A 19,636-nucleotide genomic window follows, 5' to 3' on the forward strand; every position below is an offset into this window, starting at 1 on the left:
TGCTAAACAACTAATTCCCTCAACACTGTCAAACTAGTTACTAAATCTGCACTACTATTAATCTTCTCATCGTTCCCATCACCCATCTCCTTCCACTTATGACTGTAACTTTGTTGCTTGTATCCTTACGATTTATACTGATATTGTTTCCTGATTGCTTATTTGTAGCCTATAACTATCATTAAGTGTTATATCATTAAGTTTTAAATTTGTACCCTATGTCTATCTTTAAGTGTTGTAAGTGTTGTACCTTGTTGAAGGTATCTTTTCTTTTATGTACACTGAGAGCATATGCACCAAGACAAATTCCTTGTGTGTCCAATCACACTTGGCCAATAAAAAATTCTATTCTATTCTATATTCTATATATGATTGCTTATTTGTACCCTATGACTATCATTAACTATTGCACCTTAGAATTCTTGATGAAGGTATCTTTTCTTTTATGTACGCTGAGAGCAGATGCACCAAGACAAATTCCTTGTGTGTCCAATCACACTTGGCCAATAGAAAAATTCATTACCCAACTATTCTATTGTAGTTGGGTAATGACACATCTGCAAGAAAATAACTAAACCAGAGAGCACCAAATACCCCATAGTCCTCCTCTCCATAAAGCCAGTCCCTTCTAACACTGATGATGTTACCTAATTTGGGTAATGAAACATCTTTCATTACCCAAATTAGTTCAGAGACCACCAAGGACCCTATACTTCTTCTTCTTCTCATTCTCCTGCTCCTCCTCCTCCTCCTCTCTAGCAAGCCCCACTAGATTCTAGCACTGATAATGTTACTTAGTTGAGTAATGAAATATTTGCAAGAAAACAACAAAGCTCAGAGAGCACTAAAGACCCCAGAGTTTTCCTCCTCCTCCTCCTCCTCCTCCTCCTCCTCCTCCTCCTCCTTCTCCTCCTCCTCCTCCTCCTCCTCCTCCTCCTCCTCCTCCTCCTCCTCCTCTTCTTCTCCACAAACCCCACTCCCTTCTAGCATTGATGCTGTTCTCTAGTTGGGTCATGTCATATCTGCAAAAAAAATAAAAATAAAAATAAAAAAATAACCAAGCTCGGAGAGACCAAGGACCCCACAGTCATACTATTTGTCCTCCTCCTCCTCCTCCACCTCCTCCTCCTCCTCCTCCTCCTCCTCCTCCTCCTCCTCCTCCTCCTCCTCCTCCTCGCAAACCCCACCACCTTCTAGCACTGATGATGTTACCCAGTTGGGTAATGAAAGAAAATAACCAAGCCCAAAAACCACTAAGGACCTCACAATACAAGCTTGTTCATATCCCTCTACACTACAACCAGAGACTGAAGCAAAATCTCCCTTCCGTGAACTTCCAGAGACAAGAGCCAAAATCTCCCCCAGGATATCTGGAGGTCACCGGCTGTGAAAGAGGATCTTGGCTTTCCTGGTTAGGTTTGGGGTGTGTGTGTGTATATGTGTGTGTGTCAAAATTGGAAATCGGCATCCCCATTCAAGTTGGATCAAATGCAGCCGCTGGGTGTGTGTGTGTGTGTTCCACACACATTGCTCAACTGACCCATTTTAAAGATTTCTAAAGGTATATTTGCCTTGGAAATAATCGCTTGCTATTTTACACCAAAGCAAATATCACCACGGCCTTTCCCCAAAGAGACTGTTTTCCTCGTTCCTGACACAGATATTTGCTATAAAAGGACCATCGTTTTTGGGTCCCCGACATTCTCCTTGGTGACGGGCAGGAACCGGGGAACATCTTGTAAACCCTCTAGTTGACATAAGGTAAGGTTTGCTCTTTCTGGATTGGCACTAAATCGAGAAGGTAAGGACGATTCTTGAGGCTCATTGTTACTTCATCTTTGAAGAGATGGTCTAGGGTCTCCTGCTTGAGCAGTGGGTTGGACTAGAACAGGGGTCTCCAACCTTGGCAACTTTAAGACTTGTGGACTTCAACTCCCAGAGTTCCTCAGCCAAGTCCACAAGTCTTAAAGTTGCCAAGGTTGGAGAGCCCTGGACTAGAAGACCTCCAAGGTCCCTTCCAGCCATATTCTGATTGATTGGTTGAAACTAGTTTTTTGATGGTTAGAACCCATAGAATTCTAGGGCTGGAAGGGACCTTGGAGATCTTCTAGTCCAACCCTTTGTCCAAGGCAGGAGTCTTTCTAGACAAATGGTTGTCCCATCTTTTCTTGAAGACCTCCAGCGATGGCATACCTACAACTTTCGGAGGTAACCATTGATTAATTGATCTCACCCTCAGGAAGTTCCTCCTTAGTTCCAGGCTGGGTCTCCTTCGGAGGAGATTCCACCCCTTCATTGAACACTTGTACAGGTAGTCCTCCCTCAATGACCAGTTGCTTAGCAACCAATTGAAGTTGCAACAGATCACCCCCAACCCCAAAATGTATTTACTACTCGATTCTGGAGTTCTGATGACAGTACACATACAAACACCATAGTCACATGACTGTAGAAGACCATAGAATCCTAGAATCCCTGAATCCTAGAAGCGTAAGGCTGGAAGACCTTGGAGGTCTTCTAGTCCTACCACCTGCTCAGGACAGGAATCCTCAGGCCATCCCAGACAGATGGTTGTCCAATCTGATCTTAAAAACCTCCAGTGATGGAGCACCCACAATTCCAGGAGGCAACTTCTGTTCCCTTGATTCATTGTTCTCACCATCAGGAAATTCCTCCTTATTTCTAGGTTGAATCACCCTCTGACCAGCCTCCACCCACTGGTTCTTCTATCCCACTGCTTTCAAAGTAGCAGAGGAATTCAGCTGACCAATCAACTTGGAGTCCTCTCTGATATGATGGATGATAACTCTAAGGCAATCCTGTTGCTTCCTAGATAGGGCCTCCACCCTACATCTACCATCTGGCCATGTTTGAGTCACACGGTTCACCAGATTCCTGTGGTGGGATTCTTGGATTAAGATTAGAGATAAAGATTAATAAGAGTGGGAAGGGATCTTGTAGGTCATCTAGTCCAACCCCCTGCCCAAGCAGGAGACCTTACATCATTTGTGACAGATGGCAGTCCAGTCTCTTCTTGAAAGCCTCCAGTGGTGAAGCTGCTACAACTTCCGAAAACAACTTTTGTTCCTTTGGTTGGTTGTTCTCACTGTCAGAAAATTTCTCCTTATTAGGTTGAATCTCTCCTTGTTCAGTTTAGATCCGTTATTCCGTGTCTGGCCTTTGGGTGCTTTGGAAAATAGCTTGACCCCCTCCTCTCTGTGGCAGCCCCTCAAATATTGGAAGATGCTCTCCTGTCTCCCCTGGTCCTTCTCTTCACCAGACTAGCCAGGCCCAGTTCCTGCAACGGTTCATCGTATGGTTTACTCTCCAGTCCCCTCATCATCCTGGTTGCTCTTCTCTGTACTCTTTCTAGAGCCTCAGCATCTTTTTTTATTTATTTATTTATTTTATTTATTTATTTTATTTGTCATAACAGCATACATAAGCATAAGCATGAAGCAACTATATAACATATAAGCATATATATGAGTATAAGCATATAATAACTATATTAATTGGTATAATGAAAGGAAAAGTAGGACAGAAACGGTAGGCACGTTTGTGCCCTTATGCATGCCCCTTATAGTCCTCTTAGGAAGGGGTGAGGTCAATAGAAGACAGTTTTTGATTAAAGATTTGGGGATTTTGAGAAGAGACCACAGACTCAGGTAGTGTGTTCCAAGCATTAACAAATCTGTTACTGAAGTCATATTTTCTGCAATCAAGATTGAAGCAGTTAACATTAAGTTTGAATCTATTGTTTGCTCTTGTATTGTTGTGATTGAAGCTGAAGTAGTCTTTAACAGGAAGGATATTGCAATAGATGATTCTGTGAGTTAAACACAGGTCCTGTCAAAAGCGGCGGAGTTCTACGTTTTCTAAACCCAGGATTTCAAGTCTGGTGGCATAAGGTATTTTGTTGTATTCAGAGGAGTGGAGAACTCTTCTTATAAAATATTTCTGGACACATTCAATTGTATTGATGTCTGAAATGTGGTATGGGTTCCAGACAGGCGAGCTGTATTCAAGAATTGGTCTAGCAAATGTTTTGTAAACTCTGGTTAGCAGTGTAGTGTTTCTGGAGAAGAAGCTACGTAAGATTAGGTTTACAACTCTTAAAGCCTTTTTTGCGATGTAGTTGCAGTGGGCTTTGGCACTTAGATCATTGGATATGAAGGTCTTTGACAGGGTGGGGGTCATCTGTAAGATAATGTCCGTCGAGTTTGTTTTTAGTGTTTAGATTCTTTTTTCCAATGTGTAAGACAGAGCATTTGTTGGTTGAGATTTGGAGTTGCCAAGTTTTTGACCATTCTGACACAAAATCAAGGTCTTTTTGAAGACTAACTGTATTGTTGGTAGTGTTAAATAGTTTGACATCGTCAGCGAAGAGAACACAATTACTTTTAATATGGTCGCAGAGATCATTAATGTATAATATGAAGAGTGTTGGTCCAAGAACTTTGCCTTGGGGAACGTCGCTATTGACAGGAACAGGATTTGATAGGGCACTGCCTACTTTGACCTATTTTTTTATTTTTTTTTATTTTGTCATAACAGTACATACAATCATCAACATAAACAATAATTCATCATGAGAGAAAAAGAATATATAAGTAAAAGTAAAAGTATGCATATAATACTATAATGAAAAGAACAATAGGACAGGAACGGTAGGCACTTTTGTGCTCTTATGCACGCCCCTTATAGTCCTCTTAGGAATGGGGTGAGGTCAATAGTAGACAGTTTTTAATTGAAGATTTTGGGATTTAGAGTAGAGACTATAGAGTCAGGTAGTGAGTTCCAAGCGTTAACAACTCTGTTACAAAAGTCATATTTTCTGCAATCAAGTTTGAAGTGGTTGACATTAAGTTTAAATCTATTGTTTGCTCTTGTATTGTTGCGATTGAAGTTGAAGTAGTCTTTTACAGGAAGGATATTACAATAGATGATTTTTATAATGTGGTGACCAAAAGTGGAGGCAGTACTCTAGGTGTGGTCTGACTAAGGCTTTATAGAGTGTTATTAGTACTTCCCTTGACCTTGGCTGTATCTCTCTGTTAATGCAGTTTAGGATTGCATTGGCTTTTTTGGCTGCCGCTGCACACTGTTAGCTCTCATATTTAACTGGTTGTCCACTAAGACTCCAAGATCCCTCTCACCGTTACTGCTATTAAGCCTGGTTTCACCCAGTCTATACGTGTGTTTTGGGTTTTTCTTTCCAGGGCAAATTTTTTTATTTTTCCATAATAATTCCCACAATTTGACCAGTGTACAATACAATCACTTATCCAACAATCGATCCTATACTCAGATTATGCTCAATCAGGGCTGCTCGACCGCCACTCCCTCCCTTAATCCTTTCTACCCTTCTCATCCTTCTTCGACTTTCCCCACCATCCTTCTCCTCGCTTTCCTACTTCCCCGCCTCTTTCCCACTTCTCACTACCATCTTTTCTAACCCTCTATCTTCTCCTCCTTCTCCTCCTCCTATCCTTTCTTCTCCCTCCCTTCTTTCCTACCTACCTACCTGCCTACCTACTTTCTTCCTTCTTTACTCCTCTTTCCTTACCCTTTCCCTTCGGGAGTGGTTACCGAGCAGTCCCGACTTTACACCATTCCAACTTGTTTATTTCTACCATTATTCTGGTACAATGGCAATCAATCAATTTATAAGCTTCCCCTTCTCTCCCCCCCCATTCCCCTCCCCGAGACTTCCCAGAACAGAATACAGGGTATTGTAACTAACAAACATAATCTAAAATATAACATAAAACATATTCCATTTCACACCATCACACTATCAATTCCCTTCTTTCTTAAACTCTAATACATGTCAATTCCTAACTTCAATCAAAAACTAATTGATATTTTTTAATCTGATACTTATTTTGAATATAATCAATCCACTTTCTCCATTCCAAAATATATTTTTCTTGTGTTTTGGGTTTTTCTTGACCCCGTTCACTATGAGGAAGAAATGAAGAGAGCCAACCAAGGTGGCAGAGGCTGTGGAGAGCAGAGACCTCCTCTCTACCTCCATTGCCAGTTCCTCTTTGTTGGTATTGCTGAAGATGGACTTCCATGGTTCAAGCAGGACTCAAAAGCATGTTGCTAAGGTTGAAAAAAAACCTGATCTAGTCCGATTTCCCCACCTGCCCACTACAAGAATTTTATTAGTATGTCATAATTAGCCCCGGGCCTTTGAGGAAACAATCCATGCTTCAGAAAGACATCTCATGGTCCTTCAATGTTCTGCTCTCTGAAGACCTGTTGATGATTTTGCATTCCTATCAGAGGTGGGTTTCAGCAGGTTCTGACCAGTTCTGGAGAACCGGTAGCAGAAATTTTGAGTAGTGTGGAGAACCGGTAGTAAAAATTCTGACTGGCCCCACCTCCATCTATTCTCTGCCAGTCCCAGCTGATTGGGAGGAAATGGAGATTTTGCAGTAACTTTCTCCTGCCACGTCCACCAACCCAACCCCACAGAACCGGTAGTAAAAAAAAAAAAGAATCCCACCACGGATTCCTATGTTATCCTGTTTTTTTTTCCCCAGGCACCAGAATCAACATGCTGAAGGCTTCGGCCCTTCTCCTCCTTTGTGGCCTCCTGCCCATCTGCCAAGGTGGAGCAGAAAACTTACTATCTGTGGCCCAGGTGGACAAGACTGTTCTGGAGAACTGTGAGTCTTATTTTCCTTCTGTGTTTGCAAACCAAAACTTTGGAAAGGAGATTCCATGGCCGTGTTCGGAAACGTTTTAACTCCTGAATGATTATTATGGAGTCCCAAAGGTGATTTTTCCAAAAGGTATGTGGACTTTCTTGGGGTTTTTTCTTCTTTGAAAACGTTTCACTTCTCATCCAAGAAGCTTCTTTAGTCCAGAACTGAAGAAACGTCTTGGGTGAGAAGTGAAACGTTTTCAAAGGGAAAAAAAAACCAAACCCAAGGAAGACCAGTTGCCTTTTGGAAAAAATGTCCTTTTGGACAACCATGACCTAGATGATTGAGAATCTCCATAGATGACTGTTGTGGAGATGTTCTGTGGGAGATGTCAGAAAATGGAAGAGTCTATTGTGTGGGGAAATCCAATTATAAGTTTGCCTCAGATTTTTATGGTAGAGCCTTCTCCAGATTGAGTGTCTTCCAGTAATGTGGATCTATGGTCCCAAGATCCACTTCAGGCAAGTGTCCAAAAACTCAAGATGATAGGGTCCTTGTTCATTTTGAACTTAATAACAGCAGCAAGACTGTTGATTGGACAATATTGGAAGAAAAAAGAATTACCCACAATAGAAGAATGGATATTGAAAGTTTCCAATTTGGCTGAGATGGCTAAAAACTCAGCCTTCTTGAAAGACAGTTCTCAAGAAAAGTATCTAAACGAATGGAAGAATTGGATTGATTATATTCAAAATAGATATCAGATTAAGAAATTTTGGATTGCCTTTGAATGAAGGACGTTGTTTTTGATTTTAATGGAAGAAGTCAGGTTATGTGCGAGAGAAGGATTATAATTGTGTTAGATTTTAGAAATTTAATGTAGGACTGTTTGTTTATTAAACTATACCTTGTGTTTGCTCCGGGAAGTCGGGGGAAGGGGTTTTGGAGGAGGGGGAGGGGGGAGGGGAGGGAAAAAATTTAATTGTTGTTGTAAAACTTTTTCAATTAAAAAAAAAAGATGATAGGGTCTTTGGTGCTCTCTGAGCTTGGTGGTTTTCTTGCAGACATCTCATTACCCAACTAGGTAACATCATCAGTGCTAGAAGGTTGGGTTGAATCTAGTTGCATAATAAAATGTCTGTAAGAAATCAGCCAAGCTCAGAGAGCACCAAGGACTACACAGTTCATCCCTGAGCTACTAATATTGTCTTCTGTAAGTCAAGATAGTGCCTAAAACAGCATGATTGAACTCCCTTCTCCTTTTTATGTGCACTCAATGTGCACTCAAAAGCACTCCAAGGTGCTTTTTCGGGAGGCAACTGGACTTTCTTTGTTTTTCCTTTTGCTTTTCATCCAAGAAACGTCTTCAGTCCAGCTCAGTTCTCAGAACTGAAGAAGCTTCTTGGAGGAGAAGTGAAATGTCTTCAAGGAAAAACAAAGAAACTCCAGTGGTGGACCGTGGTGGCTCAAGGCTATAAGAAGCCTGTTATTAAAACCAGCTGCCTGCAATTACTGCAGGTTCAAGCCCCACCAGGTCCAAGGTTGACTCAGCCTTCCATCCTTTATAAGGTAGGTAAAATGAGGACCCAGATTGTTGGGGGGGGGCAATAAGTTGACTTTGTAAATATACAAATAGAATGAGACTATTGCCTTACACACTGTAAGCCGCCCTGAGTCTTCGGAGAAGGGCGGGATATAAATGTAAACAAACAAACAAACAAAAAAAGTTGCCTCCCGAAAAAGCACCTTTGGGACAACCATGACCAGGATGGCAGAGAATCTCTAAAGACTCAACTGTCATCTTGACTATCTTGCCCCTCCATCTTCTACAACAGGGGTCTCCAACCTTGGTCCCTTTAGGACTTGTGGACTTCAACTCCCAGAGTTTGCTGGCTGAGGGACTCTGGGAGTTGAAGTCCACAAGTCTTAAAGGGACCAAGGTTGGAGACCCCTGTTCTACAACATTCTAGTCTGTTCCAAAAATTTCACAGGCAGAAGGACCTCTGCTGATTATTCAAGGTCTTCCTAATGGAGGGTCTGGGAAAGTCTACCGGGTCTCAGTGGTCAGTCGTGGTAATCTGGTTCTAAGACTAAACTGTAGGTCCATCTCTGCCCCTGTGCTGAAGAGCAGAGCAATTGGGTGGCTTTCTTTTCCTGAACTTCTCCAGAACTTCTTTCTTCATCGAAGCTGAGTTGGAAAGAGAGCATATGTACCAAGAGCATATGCACCAAGACAAATTCCTTGTGTGTCCAATCACACTAGATTCTATTGTATTCTATTCTAAAGATCTTTCGCAGGAGACCGTGCTGGTATGGGCTACCCTCAGCTATGTACCTGAGGAACATTATCTCAGAATTTAGGGGGATTCAATGTGTTTCCCCAACACATTTTCAAACTTACCTCTACATCCGTGAAGACTGATACCATTTTTAAAAGAAGTAAATGTTAACCTTTTGGGAATTATAGCAACATACATATGCTATACGGGATAGCTCAGGCAGTAGAGAAGCCTGTTATTAGAACACAGAGCCTGCAATTACTGCAGGTTCGAGCCCGGCCCAAGGTTGACTCAGCCTTCCACCCTTTATAAGGTAGGTAAAATGAGGAGCCAGATTGTTGGGGGGGGGCAATAAGTTGACTTTGTAAAAAAAATATACAAATAGAATGAGACTATTGCCTTATACATTGTAAGCCGCCCTGAGTCTTCGGAGAAGGGCGGGGTATAAATGTAAACAAAAAAAAAAATGTTCTGGCTTTGCTAATTAATAAAGGTGAGTTTGGCCAAAGACAGAGACAGGCATACAGGATGGAAGTCTAAGAAAAATCAAGAATAACTTTAATAACTCAGCTAAACTGTGCTTCAGCTGCTAATAACAACAGCCTGGAAACTGAGTTTAATTTAATTAATCTCCTGTAATAATTGCTTTCAACCCTCAACAGTACTCTCAAATGTCCTGGCCAAAGATGACCTGCTTCATGGACTTACTGGAGGAGGGAGTCAAAATGTCCTAGGAGGGTTGAATGGAGGCCAAAATGGAGGACCCCTTGATGGTGTTCTTGGAGGGCAAGATGGAGGTCTTCTTGGCGATGTCCTTGGAGGCCAAGATGGAGGTCCGTTTGGTGGTGTCCTTGGAGGCCAAGATGGAGGTCTTCTTGGTGGTGTCCTTGGAGGCCAAGATGGAGGTCTTCTTGGAGGTGTCCTTGGAGGCCAAGATGGAGGTCTTCTTGGAGGTGTCCTTGGAGGCCAAGATGGAGGTCCGCTTGGTGGTGTCCTTGGACAAGAAGGTCTCCTGGGGTGAGTTACCTACTGTCAGACTTTCTACCTAAACTTGATGTTAAGTAATAGATCTCCAGTTCTTGACTTGACTCAACGGAAGACTCCAACATGATAGAAACTTGCAGACATGTTGTAGACATGACTTAAGCCTCTAAGGCAACACCTGGTTGTCTTCTGCAGAACAATCACTTTAGATAATTACATTTCTGAGTTCTTACATCTAAATTCTGGGTTTCTTTCTTCTTCCTTCTGAATGGGTTAGCCTTGGAAAACTTCACCTGGTCATTTAAGGCTTGTTTTCATGCTTTTTTTTTTTGGTACTGCCTGCTTTACTTTGAGTAGATAGAGATGAAGGTCATTCTCCTGTCCCACACTTTGTACGCAGACACACACACAGACAGCCCATTACATACATAGTCCCCAAATGTTGATCAGCAAAACTTAAGTCCCGTGGAAAAAGTTAGATTTAACATGTCTAGGGTGATGACATTGAATCATCATCTCTTCTTAACAACCCCATAATCCCTTGCGGGGTGGAGTCTGGGCAACTGAATGGAGCTACCAGAGTGTTTTAATGGCCGGATGCCCTTCCTGTCGCCAATGCGGAGTTTTGTTCCTGTTGTGTCCTCCTCGCCTCCGTCTGAACGATGGCTTAATTAGCCGGCTCTTATTAGCTCTGGCAGCAAAAGAATCAGCGTCTGCTGAGAGCCCTCGATAGCTGCCAAGATGCTGGTGAGTCACAACCTTCAGCTCTAGTCAATCCGTGGATTTGCCTGATACAAAGAGACACACCAGCTCTCACTGCCTTTTATATCCTATGGGGTGTGGCTCCATGACTCAGCACTTCCTAGGCCTGTCCCTCCCCTGCTTCTGTTGTTCTCTCCTCTCCTGCCTATGAAACCTGGGATTGAGCCAAGCCTGATTGCTGTCAGCTGGGTCTGCAGGTGTGGCGGGGGGGGGGGGAAGAGTCAAGAGAAGGAGGCCTCGTTATCTCTTTCGCCTGGCCTGCTTCTGGCTCCTGGAGCTGATCCGTCCGAACGATGGCTTAATTAGCCGGCTCTTATCAGCTCTGGCAGCAAAAGAATCAGCGTCTGCCAAGAGCCCTCGATAGCTGCCAAGACGCTGGTGAGTCACAACCTTCAGCTCTAGTCAATCCGTGGATTTGCCTGATACAAAGAGACACACCAGCTCTCGCTGCCTTTTATATCCTATGGGGTGTGGCTCCATGACTCAGCACTTCCTAGGCCTGCCCCTCCCCTGCTTCTGTTGTTCTCTCCTCTCCTGGCTATGAAACCTGGGATTGAGCCAAGCCTGATTGCTGTCAGCTGGGTCTGCAGGCGTGGCCTGGGGGGGGAAAGAGTCAGGAGAAGGAGGCCTCGTTATCTCTTTTGCTTGGCCTGCTTCTGGCTCCTGGAGCTGATCCAGGGAGGCCAGTGCTTCCGAGGTAAGTCCTGATGGCCCTTCCCCCTCACTGTCCAAATCACTTTCTGGCAGCAGGCCCGGCTCCAAGGCACTTTCGGGCATGGGGCCAGGTTCGGGGGCGGGAGCCACAACAGTTCCGCGGATAAATTCTCATTGTGCCCAGAGAAAGAAATATCTGCCTCTACCTAGGATTGAACTCACAGCCTCCTGATTGTGAGGCGAGAGCTCCACCTCTATGCCACCACACCATTCAGGGTTATGACGCTGAATGTCCTTCATAATTTTAGCTTCTCTTCTTAACCATGAAGCTCACTTTTATCTCCAGGTTGAAGCTTGTGGATATCATCCTTCCTAAAGTCACCCTGAAGCTTTTTCCAGTTGGACTTGGATTGAACATTTACACCAAAATAGTCCTCAGGGGCAACACGTGAGTTGAGTTCCTTGGGAAATAGCAAATCTTGCTACCTTTCTTGGCTGAAATTTCCACAGGTAGCATTTCCTAGTCTCCTTCTTCCTTCCAGCTTTAGTTTTGACCATAGTCAGAGACAGAGTAGAGTAAAGTAGAATAGAGTAGAGTAGAGTAGAGTAGAGTAGAGTAGAGTAGAGTACAGTACAGTACAGTACAGTACAGTACAGTACAGTACAGTAGAGTTAGCCATTATGTAGAGAAAGAGAAACCACTGAGTTGTGGTTAGTTAAAACAATTGAGATGGCCATCACAATCCAATACCTGCCTCTTTTGTAAGTGCCTTGTTGTTGCACACAGAAAGAGACAAGACTTGGATGACAATGCTGCCGCCGCCATCTTGCCTGGTGTAGTCCCCAGGAACTGCTGCTGTCATGAGAAGCTTCCTACCATGGTTGATTCAAAAGTAAGATCTGTAGGACGTGGGACTTTCAGGAAAGGGAGGCCTTCTGGCTGTGGTGGCGCAGTGGTTAGAGTGCAGTACTGCAGGCTCCTTCTGCTGATCACCAACTGCCAGCAGTTTGGCAGATCGAATCTCACCAGGCTCAAGGTCGACTCAGCCTTCCATTTTTCCGAGGTGGGTAAAATGAGGACCCAGATTGTTGGGGGCAAGAGGCTGACTCTGTAAACTGCTTAGAGAGGGCTGTAAAACACTATGAAGAGGTATATAAGTGCTATTGCTATTCTGATTATCTGTCCTCGATTAGAAAAAACGTACTACCTTCAAATAGTAGATCAGGATTTGGTTTTGTAGGAAGAATAGTTAGGAGATATGCCTTTAAGAAGCCATAAGACATCTGTCAAGGTCCGGAAACCAAAGAAGGAAAATTACTGGTGTCATATGGGAAGAGTTGATCAGTGATCAGCGAGTTTCACCTTCAAATCCACTCTTCATTTTGGATTTTGTCACACTTTCTCTGGAGCTAGAATTGAAGAAGGAACCCTTAGTTGAATGTCCTTGAGCTCCTAGACTAAATGTTTGAGTTATTGACCTAATAAATAAATATTTGTGATGGATGGAAAAAGCCAGCACTTTCTCCATACTTGAAGATTTCTTAGGAAACTAGAGTTGATCCAATAATCAGCCTCATCTTTATTTCTTTGGGAATCTTTCAGGATTCTGGGGGGGGCATTGACTCTCCTGGTAGAAGTGAACATCACAGCCAATGCCCAGCTGGTCCAGGACAGGAGGGGATCTCCCAAGCTTCTCCTTGAGAATTGCAGAACCAATCTTGGTGGCATTCGGATTTTGTCTGGGTGAGTCCTTGAACATCACAAATAGACACTTAACGTTTGTGTGTGTGTGGGGGGGGACAACAGCTTTTGAATGGATGGGTCAGGGATGCTAAACTGTCCAATGAGGTCAGTCTATGGAGTAACCTGGGTAAAGAGGGTAAATGGGTAAAGAGACTACAAATCCTAGGCTTCCCAGCCACAGCGCCAAGATGGAAAAAACTGAATTTGGCGAATTCATAATTTCCTCTGTTGAATCAAAACGAAAGGTTCTCTTATCAAGGAAATCGTTTTCCCAGTCAAGGCTGGTCTTCAGAGAGAGATGGGGGAAAAATTCAAGATGGCAGCCTCAACGGTGTGATCCAAGCCTTGTCCCACTTTAACAGGTGTTGCAAAAAGTGGTAGGACTTGGGTCACACAGTTGTTGGAAGAAATATCCATCTGGTTCAATCCCAAGCCGGAAGAAAGGCACTGGAGACAAAATGGAGGCTGGAGGCTGATTGGAGAGAAAGGTCCATTTATTGATGAAGGAGAAGCACCCAGCACATGGGTTCTGGGGCAGCTGGCCAATTGGTTTGTTGAGTACATGGATTTGTCTGAATGCAATGTCTGAAACGCCCTTACGAGATTGTGCAATGTAGACACTTCTGTGCCTTCTGCTAAATGGTAGTGGGTTAATCCTATTGTATCCTGAAGGGTGATTCATTCAACTGTTGAAAAAATGGTCGTAAAATGAGGGTTAAAACTCACTTAACAACCAACAACAATTTTGGGCTCAGTTGTGATCATAAGTTGAGGACTGTGAGATTGGAGGTAAGAAACTCCGCCACCTTTGACATGACCCTAGTTTCACTCATAGAATCATCTGTTACAACGTCCTTCCTGTTGAAGACTACTTCAGCTTCAGTTGCAACAATACACGAGCACACAATAGATTTAAATGTGAACCGCTCCAATCTGGATTGCAGAAAATATGACTTTTGTAACAGAGTTGTTAATGCCTGGAATGTGCTACCTGACTCTGTGGTCTCTTCTCAAACTCCCCAAAGCTTTAACCAAAGACTATCTACTATTGACCTCACCCCATTCCTAAGAGGTCTGTAAGGGGCGTGCATAAGAGCACTAGTGTTCCTACCATTCCTGTCCTAATGTTCCCTTTGGTTGTATCCAATTCATATAGTTATTTCATGCTTATGCTTATATATATATGCTTATAAATTGTATAGTTATTTCTTGCTTATACTTATATATACTGTTGTGACATAAATAAACAAACAAACAAACAAACAAACAAACAAACAAATAAATAAATAAATAAATAAAATAAAGCTGTGAGATTGGTCCTACTGTTGTCCTAGGTCAGAGGTCTGCAAACTTGGCTCCTTTAAGACTTGTGGACTACAACTCCTAGAGTTCCTCAGCCAGCTTTGCTGGCTGAGGAACTCTGGGAGTTGAAGTCCACAAGTCTTAAAAGAGCCAAGTTTGCAGACCTCTGACCTAGGATGAAGCTTGATTGTAGACCAACAGAATTTATGTGTCAAAGAATGATAGAGCGGAAAGATTATTAACTTTTTCATAATTTTTAATAATTCCACTCATTTTTTTTCAGGCTCCTTCCATTGTCCTTGGACAACGTTCTGAGTGTTCTTTTGAATGAAGTTGTCCCTGGTCTGGTGAGTCTTCTTACTTCCTAATTATAGCCTGTCCCCCCCCCACCCCTCCTCCCCCCACCCCGTAGCTTCAATGAACAGAAATTCACAATCTGGGCCACACCACAGTAGCCTTGCAGGGTCAAGAAATGCGTTAGATTCTGCTGGACCCAGGGGAGCCCACCAGATCAACTGACTGGAGTGAGATGAGATGATTCCAGGGCCTGACTGGATAGAAAGAATAACAAGAATAGTGAATAACTAGGTTGGAAGGGACCTTGGAGGTCCTCCAGTCCAGCCCCTAGCTCAAACAGGAGAACTTATATCATTTGAGACAGATAGCTATCCAGTCTCTTCTTAAAAACCTCCAGTGATGGAGCATCCCGCAATGTCTGAAGGCAAGCTGTTCCACTGACTAACAGAATAACAGATTTGGAAGGGACCTTGGAGGTCTTCCAGTCCACCCCCTTGCTCAAGCAGGAGACCCTATACCCAGGGGCGGGTTTCAAAACCCGTTGCTACCAGTTCACTCGTGGGTGCTCGCACGCTCGCATGACGCTTCTGCACGTGTGCAGAAGCTTCTGCGCATGTGCAGAAGCTTCTGCGCATGTGCAGAAACATCCAGGTGGGTGGGCAGAGCCTTCCGCTGCTGCTATCAGTTCACCTGATCCCGGGTGAACCGATAGCAACCCACCACTGCTTATACCATTTCAGACAAGTGGTTGTCCAATCTCTTCTTAAATACTTCCGGTGATGGAGTGTCCACAATTTCTAGTGGCAAGCTGTTCCACTGGTTAATTGTCCTCACTGTTAGGAAGTTTCTCCTTAAATCCAGATTGCTTCTCTCCTTGATAAGATTCTATCCGTTGTTTATTTTTCTTGCTTTCTGGTGCTTTGGAGAATAATTTGATCCCCCCCTTCTTTGTGGCAGCCCCTCAAATTTTGGAATACTGCTAGAATCCAACAATCATACTACGAACCTTTGGAAGGTGTCGATAAGGGAGGGAGGGAGGGAGGGATATCAGTAAGAGAACTTCCAATGTAATTTGAGTCCTAACCGAGATATCTTGGTGTTCCCAAGCAACGTTGGTGATGCCATCAGGGAAATATGCAGTCTGTTATTAACAGCAGCTACTTGCAATTACTTCAGGTTCTAGTCCCACCAGGCCCCAGGTTGACTCAGCCTTCCATCCTTTATATAAGGTAGGTAAAATGAGGACCCAGATTGTTGGGGGCAATAAAAGTTGACTTTGTATATAATATACAAAATGGATGAAGACTATTGCTAACATAGTATAAGCCGCCCTGAGTCTTCGGAGAAGGGCGGGATATAAATGCAAATATATATATATATATATATATGTAGGTCTTTGGTTGTTCGGGTTTTCTCCCGTGTAAAATTGGAAATGTCTTGGCAACGTTTCGACGAAGTCTCATTCGTCATCTTCAGGCTTCAGCTTCGTGCTTCTGGGAGCAATGTGTGATCGCAGCTGTTTCTTCCTTTTAACTGCTAGTGGGGGTTTGAACTGATTGGGTGGGAGCTTGGCTGTGCTCTTGACATTGGCTCGTTGCCAAGACATTTCCAATTTTACACGGGAGAAAACCCGAACAACCAAAGACTACATATAACACTCAGAAAACCTCAGAAAACATATATATATATATATATATTTTCTGAGGTTTATATATATATGTAGGTCTTTGGTTGTTCGGGTTTTCTCCCGTGTAAAATTGGAAATGTCTTGGCAACGTTTCGACGAAGTCTCATTCGTCATCTTCAGGCTTCAGCTTCGTGCTTCTGGGAGCAATGTGTGATCGCAAAAGGAAGAAACAGCTGCGATCACACATTGCTCCCAGAAGCACGGTTGAAGCCTGAAGATGACGAATGAGACTTCGTCAAACGCCGCCAAGACACTTCCAATTTTACACGGAGAAAACCCGAACAACCAAAGACCTATATATATATATATATATATATATATATATATATATTTGTTTTCTGAGGTTTATATATATTTTCTGAGGTTTATATATATATACCTGAGGTTCAGCTTTGAAATGGATTTTGAAGATTCAGAAGAAGGTTCAATGGCCTCTTCAGGCGTATTCTGAAGCCATGAAGCATCAACAGTAGTCCTCTTGGAGAAGACTATAATCAGTGGAACAGCCTTCCTCCAGACCTTCTCCTCATGTACTGGAATTCTGCTATCATGTTGCCCCTCATTCTTCTTTTCTCGATGATGGGATTCAACCGGTTCGCACCATTTCGGCAGAACCAGTTGTTAAATTACTGGCTGGCCCCTCCCCTCCCCTGGGGCCCGTTTTTGCTCCCAGGGGGGTGCAGGAGGCCAAGTGCTGCCTGTCACACCCCCTGGCCACGCCCACCATGGCCACGCCCACCCCAGCTGGTCATTAGGGCAGAGAACTGGTTGTTAAATGATTTGAATCCCACCACTGAGACTGGCCAAACCCATTCTTCATATGTTTTAGTCTCCACCGCTTTCATCATCTTAGTTGGTCTTCTCTGTACTTTTTCCAAAGTCTCAACATCTTTTTTTGCACTATAGAATAGAATAGAATAGAATATAATTTTTTATTGGCCAAGTGTGATTGGACACACAAGGAATTTGTCTTGGTGCATATGCTCTCAGTGTACATAAAAGAAAAGATACGTTCATCAAGGTACAACATTTACAACACAATTGATGATCAATATATCAATATAAATCATAAGGATTGCCAGCAACAAGTTATAGTGACCAAAGCTGGATGCAGGATTCCAGGTGTGGCCTTACTAGGGCTTTACAAAGCGGTACTAACACTTCACCTGATTTTGATTCTATGTCTCTGCTTTCTTCTCTGAATCTACAGCTGTGTCCAGTTGTTGATGTTGTCCTGAACCTTCTCAACGCTCTTCTTGGCACAGTCAACAGTAAGGATTTTTCTTGTGGTCGGGATGTATTCTGCCTTGGTTATTTATTTATTTTTATTTTTTCAGGAGCCACCTACCTGATGTTCGACCATCAGGGAAGTAGCTTAGATGCCTCCATTAAATTCGTCATCTTTTCAGTGTGCAAACTTGCTCTGGTACTGTACAGTACTGTAATTGCAAAGCTTTACACACACCCCAAAAAAATCCCTTGAACACAGAACATCGTAGAAAACAGAGTTGGAAGGGACCTTGGAAGTCTCTTAGTCCAGGGGTCTCCAACCTGGGCAACTTTAAGCCTGGAGGACTTCAACTCCCAGAATCGTCCACAACCACAACTCCCATCATCCTTAAAGAGCCAAAAGGCGGGCTGCCCAGCCCAGCTGGAGGGCACCTGCTTTGGAGAGGAGAGCCTCCTGCCCCAAAGGCTCTTCACACCAGGGTTCTCCAACCTTGGCCACTTTAAGCTTAAACCCCTGGAGTAGTCCAACCTCCCACCCAATCACGAGACCCTACACCATTTCAGACGAACAGTACAGGGTCTCCAAAGTTGAGGTGCACCAACATCAGGGAAAGAACATGAGGAAGTAAAAACTTACAGATAGTCCCCCTGTATCGATAACCTTGTCTTTCAGAAACATAACCATATGCTAATTAACATCTTTAAGTCTGGTGGCCCTTGTGGCAGACAGTGTCATTGAGAAGTTTTTCCCTTCTGAATCTCCATCGAATGAATGCATCGGGTTCTAACTTTGAGCAGCCATTAATAGAATTAATAGCCATTAATAGAATGGCTGCTCAAAGTACCTTGATGAACGTATCTTTTCTTTTATGTACACTGAGAGCATATGCACCAAGACAAATTCCTTGTGTGTCCAATCACACTTGGCCAATAAAATAGAATAGAATTTATTGGCCAAATCTGATTGGACACACAAGGAACTTGTCCTTGGTGCCTATGCTCTCAGTGTACATAAAGAAAAATGCATTCATCAAGAATTGTAAGATACAACACTTAGTGATAGTCATAGGATACCAAATAAGGAATCAAATCATACTAGGAAACTAAATAAAACAATATAATCATAAAGATACAAGCAACAGGGTTATAGTCATAAGTGGCAGAAGATAGGTAATAGGAAGGATGAGAAGAAGAATAGTACTACAGTCTTAGTAAATAGTTTGACAATGTTGAGGGAATTAGTTGTTTAGCAGAGTGATGGATGGGTGGAAAAACTTATAATGTCTAGTTGTTCTGGTGTGCAGTGCTCTGTAGCGTCGTTTTGAGGGTAGGAGTTGAAACAGTTTATGTCCTGGATGTGAGGGATCTGTAAATATTTTCACGGCCCTCTTCTTGATTCGTGCAGTATACAGGTCCTCAATGGAAGGCAGGTTGGTAGCCATTGTTTTTTCTGCAGTTCTAATGATCCTCTGAAGTCTGTGTCTTTCTTGTTGGGTTGCAGAACTGAACCAGACAGTTATAGAGGTGCAAATGACAGACTCAATAATTCCTCTGTAGAATTGGATCAGCAGCTCCTTGGGCAGTTTGAGCTTCCTGAGTTGGCGCAGAAAGAACATTCTTTGCTGTCCTTTTTTGATGATGTTTTTGATGTTAGCTGTCCATTTTAGGTTATAAGATATGGTAGAACCTAGAAACTTAAAGATTGGTCGGACTTTGAGGACTAGCCGTATCCTCATAGTTGGTGCATGTGCAGCACTGGCCCATTAAGAGACTTCCTACAGCCCTGGCGGGTGTGGTTTTTTCCCCTCTCAGTCCCTTTTTGCTTCACCCCTGACAGGTGTGTGTCCGTTTGGCATTCTTGGACGTCTGCATTACACTCTGGCTGGCTTGCCGCTGTTCAAGGGTCAACACATCATTCTGAATCTCAATGTAAGGCCTGTTTCCACTTATCTCTAACGTCTGAGCTGCTTCTTCTTCTTCTTCTCCTCCTCCTCCTCTTCCTCCTCTTCCTTCTCTTTCTCTCCCACCATCCTCCTCC

At 43.3% G+C, this 19,636-nt stretch overlaps 1 protein-coding gene across 1 annotated transcript in view; it reads left to right on the forward strand.

Moving 5' to 3' along the window:
• Window positions 1-1,718: 1,718 nt before the first annotated feature.
• LOC131195467 (BPI fold-containing family B member 3-like) overlaps window positions 1,719-19,636 on the forward strand; it is a 30,567-nt gene continuing 12,649 nt past the window's right edge. Inside the window, exons 1-8 of the mRNA XM_058177407.1 lie at window positions 1,719-1,761; window positions 6,555-6,680; window positions 9,601-9,955; window positions 11,685-11,786; window positions 12,942-13,082; window positions 14,668-14,731; window positions 17,579-17,639; window positions 19,436-19,527. Of these exons, the coding sequence (XP_058033390.1) occupies window positions 6,569-6,680; window positions 9,601-9,955; window positions 11,685-11,786; window positions 12,942-13,082; window positions 14,668-14,731; window positions 17,579-17,639; window positions 19,436-19,527 (927 nt within the window). The 5' untranslated portion in view covers window positions 1,719-1,761; window positions 6,555-6,568. The remainder of the gene's footprint in view (window positions 1,762-6,554; window positions 6,681-9,600; window positions 9,956-11,684; window positions 11,787-12,941; window positions 13,083-14,667; window positions 14,732-17,578; window positions 17,640-19,435; window positions 19,528-19,636) is intronic.

This window comes from Ahaetulla prasina, chromosome 3, assembly GCF_028640845.1.
Source record: "Ahaetulla prasina isolate Xishuangbanna chromosome 3, ASM2864084v1, whole genome shotgun sequence".
Classification (NCBI taxonomy): Eukaryota; Metazoa; Chordata; class Lepidosauria; order Squamata; family Colubridae; genus Ahaetulla; species Ahaetulla prasina.